The 3,750-nt window shown below is 39.3% G+C and overlaps 1 protein-coding gene across 1 annotated transcript; it reads right to left on the bottom strand.

Annotated features, from left to right (window-relative positions):
* Window positions 1-1,139: 1,139 nt before the first annotated feature.
* On the bottom strand, window positions 1,140-3,750 carry LOC108011213 (NFU1 iron-sulfur cluster scaffold homolog, mitochondrial). The gene is made up of 3 exons (XM_036820160.3): window positions 3,592-3,750; window positions 3,286-3,533; window positions 1,140-1,770 (listed from the first exon to the last, which is right to left on the bottom strand). Exons 1-3 carry the CDS (start codon window positions 3,657-3,659, stop codon window positions 1,244-1,246), a joined length of 843 nt encoding a protein of 280 aa, XP_036676055.1. The 5' UTR covers window positions 3,660-3,750; the 3' UTR covers window positions 1,140-1,243.

The following is a 3,750-nucleotide window of genomic DNA, read 5'->3' as shown; positions in this document are numbered from 1 at the left end:
CACACTTGTTTGATTTTGTTGTCTAAGTAATAGTAAATATAGAACATTTGTACGTTGTTTTTATTTGAAAGATCAAGGAAGTTGCACCCTTGTTTGGCTACCCAGTCGAACGATTCCGTATGAAAAACATAGCTTTTTTGAATAGAGGACAGGGAAATTCTGTACTTTGCACAAAAAGCACGTGAGCTGCGAAGTAAGTTACATCAATGTGCTACCGTCTCTGTAAAAACTTCACAAGTAAAATGCACAATGGAAAAGAGAGCTTATGAAAATATTTCACACCGCTAAGCAAATATCCCAAAAAGGGAAAATGCGAGTCTTATACAAACATTTTCAGGATGCTGATAAGTTATCTCAAACTTGTAGCGCTAGGATATTATTGATTAAACAAAAACACCTCTTGACGAGGTGAAAAACACATTTCTTTGCTGTATAAATATATTTAAGCGCCTACACAGACATTTTCTTATGAGGAAATTAAAAAAGGATTTATTTAGTCGAATGTTTAATCATTTTTCGACACGATATCAGGAAATTAACAAAATAACTATTTTCATTAGTACACCTATCAAACGGGCAATGGTTTAAGATGGGGCTCTATTTTAGTTTTGCCATATTGAATGGGAGTGTGTTTCAGCGAAATTTTAGATAAGATCAATTATAAAGGCCACATAATTCAAAATGTCGAAAAACATCGGTTTTGAATTCTCATCTATATCACGGAACCCGTAGGTGATGGGGATAAAGTTTATGTGGGGCTTTTACTCGGGATGACCATGGGCAAGTTGAAATAGTTTCTGTAAATTTCGCAAAGGTCCATTTTGTGTTGCTGTGTAATTTTCTCTTGTTTTTTATATAGATGTGTACCATGTTTGGAAATTATTTAATAAGCCTTTTTTGGGCAAAAATGCCACTGATCTGCGACATCCCAGTGTAAGTTACATACTGCAATTTGGCAGTATGTTCAATACATATTAACCCTTAAAGAAAAAACAAATTTTAAGTAAGACCCTTTCCGCCCTGAAATCAAAATAGTTTTAAAGCTATTACCCTGTTAAAGTGTTTATGAACCTGAAAGAGTTATTTACTTAACTTAATAAACAGCTCGCTAATGCATCTTACAAGTTATACATTACAAGTTAAGCTTAAAGCCGTAAATTTATTTAAACAATCAACTACATGTACATTATGTATACAACTAGAGAAATAGCAACGCAAACAGGAGAAAAGACAATGAGTCCTTCTAATTAGGAACGCCGCTAGTTGGCTCCTGCTGCTTGAGCGTCTTGAGATTCTTCTCAAAGCGCTCAAACTCGCTGTCCACCATCCGGTCCGCGTCGTCGAAGACCTGCTCCACCGACTCCACCTCCGGTATGTAGAACTGCAGCATATTTTGCACGCCGTTTTTTAAAGTGACAATGGAGCTGGGACAGGAAGAGCAGGATCCCTGCATCTTAAGCTTGACGACTCCACCCTCGTAACCCATGAAGACGATGTCGCCGCCATCTTCCTGGACTGTGGGACGGATGCGCGTATCGAGCAGCTCCTTGATCATCATGACCGTCTCGTCGTCGTCTTCGAGGATTTCGGTGTCCGCATTGGGCTCGGCGTTCTGAAGGACGGGCAAGCCACTAGCAAAGAAATCCATTATGACGGCAAACACCTCAGGCTTAATTAGGCTCCACTCGGCACCCTCCTGTTTCGAGATGGTGACGAAATCGGCACCAAAGAACACGCCTCGCACGCCTTCCACGCGGAACAGCAATTTGGCTGGGGATTGATTAAAGCACATTCAGTTATAATTAAATTTAAAAACGCTATAGTCGAGTGCTTCGACTATCATATTGAGAAATTAGGTAAAATAACAAACAATTACGGGTTTAAATTGGTCTGATTTTATCTTTTTTTTTTACATTTTTAGGTGTTTTTAAAAATTAAATATTTTATAACAAATAAACTGCGAAAAAACGAATAAAAAATAACTCCAGTTTTAGACGGAATATTAAATAACGTATTGTGCATCTAGGAATTGTTTCAGGATTTTGATTTAAAGTTAAATTCTGATATTGCAGACAGAAATAGCGCCTCTTTATTGTTATCTTCTAGCAAAGTCTGCTGACGAAAATTATCGAAAAAGAAATAGAAAGAGATATTACAGATTGCCCTCTCTTTCTAGCTGGGAATCTAGTGTTCTTAGCCTGCATCCGGCGTTATCCAAGTCGGTGTTTCTGTTATACTTTATTCCTGTTCAAAGGAGTGAGAAGAAGAAGAATGATTGGCTTGGTCCATTCATTTCGTCGGAAATTTTGTTTTTACTAGTTTGGTTCAGGTAAGTGTCACCTTTAGTAATTAACTACCCATTTATAGTATGTACCATTGTACATTGTGGAATCAAAGAGTAAGATGATTCGATACCTAGTTTTTGAGTAGTATCTTTGAGAGCCAAACATTTTTAAACTTTAAAGGGGCATATCTTTCTAAAACGATATGTTATAAATCATATTTATAAGGGTTTTACATGTAAACTAGTGAATAAGTTTCCTGTCGAAGTTAATACGAAATGCCTCGCTGTGTCGCAACGCATACCCGTTGTTTTCGGGAATGTTGTATGGTAACATACAAATTTATTAGCACGGAAATTAAATAAAATCTTAGTGCCGTAGCATTATAAATGTTATTTGTGTGCTTGTATAAAAAGATAAAAACAATTTCAAGTTAGACTAAAAAATTAGCGCGCAGGAACAACATTATATCAGCGTAGCACTAGGATAAAGCAGACCGCCTAGAATCTGTATGCTTAATCCAAACATTCTAGCCTTTGTAGTTTCCCAGATTTCATCGTTAATACGGACGGACTTGTATGTATACTTTTTGTTTTTACTCTAAAAGTAATGGGTACCATTTAATTTCCCTAAAAATGAGAAAAGGAAGGAATGCGTAAACTAGATCGAGCTAAACCAAAAGCATTGGTGTGTTACCATTGGTGTCATCCCAAACTTTAGTCTTTGACCTTAACATCAAATATGTAACTCTGCTAATATTAAGAGTTGCGATGGGCAGTTGCTTATGCCATTGTGTATATGTATGTACTTTTACGGTAAATTATATAAAAGCCATATTGATTTCGACAGGAAAACCCTCACCCTCAACTTTGAAAAGCAATTACAAGACAACCATGTCTGACCGGCATGTAACTTCTTCATGTAAATGGCTTGGAAACCGGGGTACATCGAGAACTTCGGGAGTGAGCACCCCTTCGAGAGTATCACCGGGATCTCCACTCACCCAAAGGACTGCTGTGTGCTGTGGTTCCGTTGGGGAAGTCGTAGGTGTTGCCCTTTCCCAGGACATCCACGCCGGGCAGGAACTTGAGGCTGTCCGGGTTCGGGGTGTCCTGCGTCTGGATGAACATGCTCCTCCTGCCCGACAGCGGCAGCTGCTTCTGCAAGAGACCACGTCCTAGAGCCTGTCCATTCAGTTGGGCCGGCTCCGCGTTGTTACGCGTGGAGGCGATGCCCGCAAAACTGCGCACCCTGGAAAGAGCGGAAAATGGATCATCCTAGTTGTCGTAGTCTCCCATGAAGCACTTACAGCTGACGCGGGCCAATGCGCGTGTTACGAAGCGTATTCAAAACCGTTTGAGACAGGAATTTCGACATTCTTTTCGCTTTTGCGTTTGATAATGAAAACTAGTTAAAAATCAGCTGGCACTGGGCTGTATGGCAACGCTGTTAGTAGGGTACTTAAATA

This window comes from Drosophila suzukii, chromosome X (genome assembly GCF_043229965.1).
Source record: "Drosophila suzukii chromosome X, CBGP_Dsuzu_IsoJpt1.0, whole genome shotgun sequence".
Classification (NCBI taxonomy): domain Eukaryota; kingdom Metazoa; phylum Arthropoda; class Insecta; order Diptera; family Drosophilidae; genus Drosophila; species Drosophila suzukii.
The sequence above is the reverse complement of the archived record's forward strand: the minus strand, read 5'-3'. Positions and strand labels throughout refer to the sequence as shown.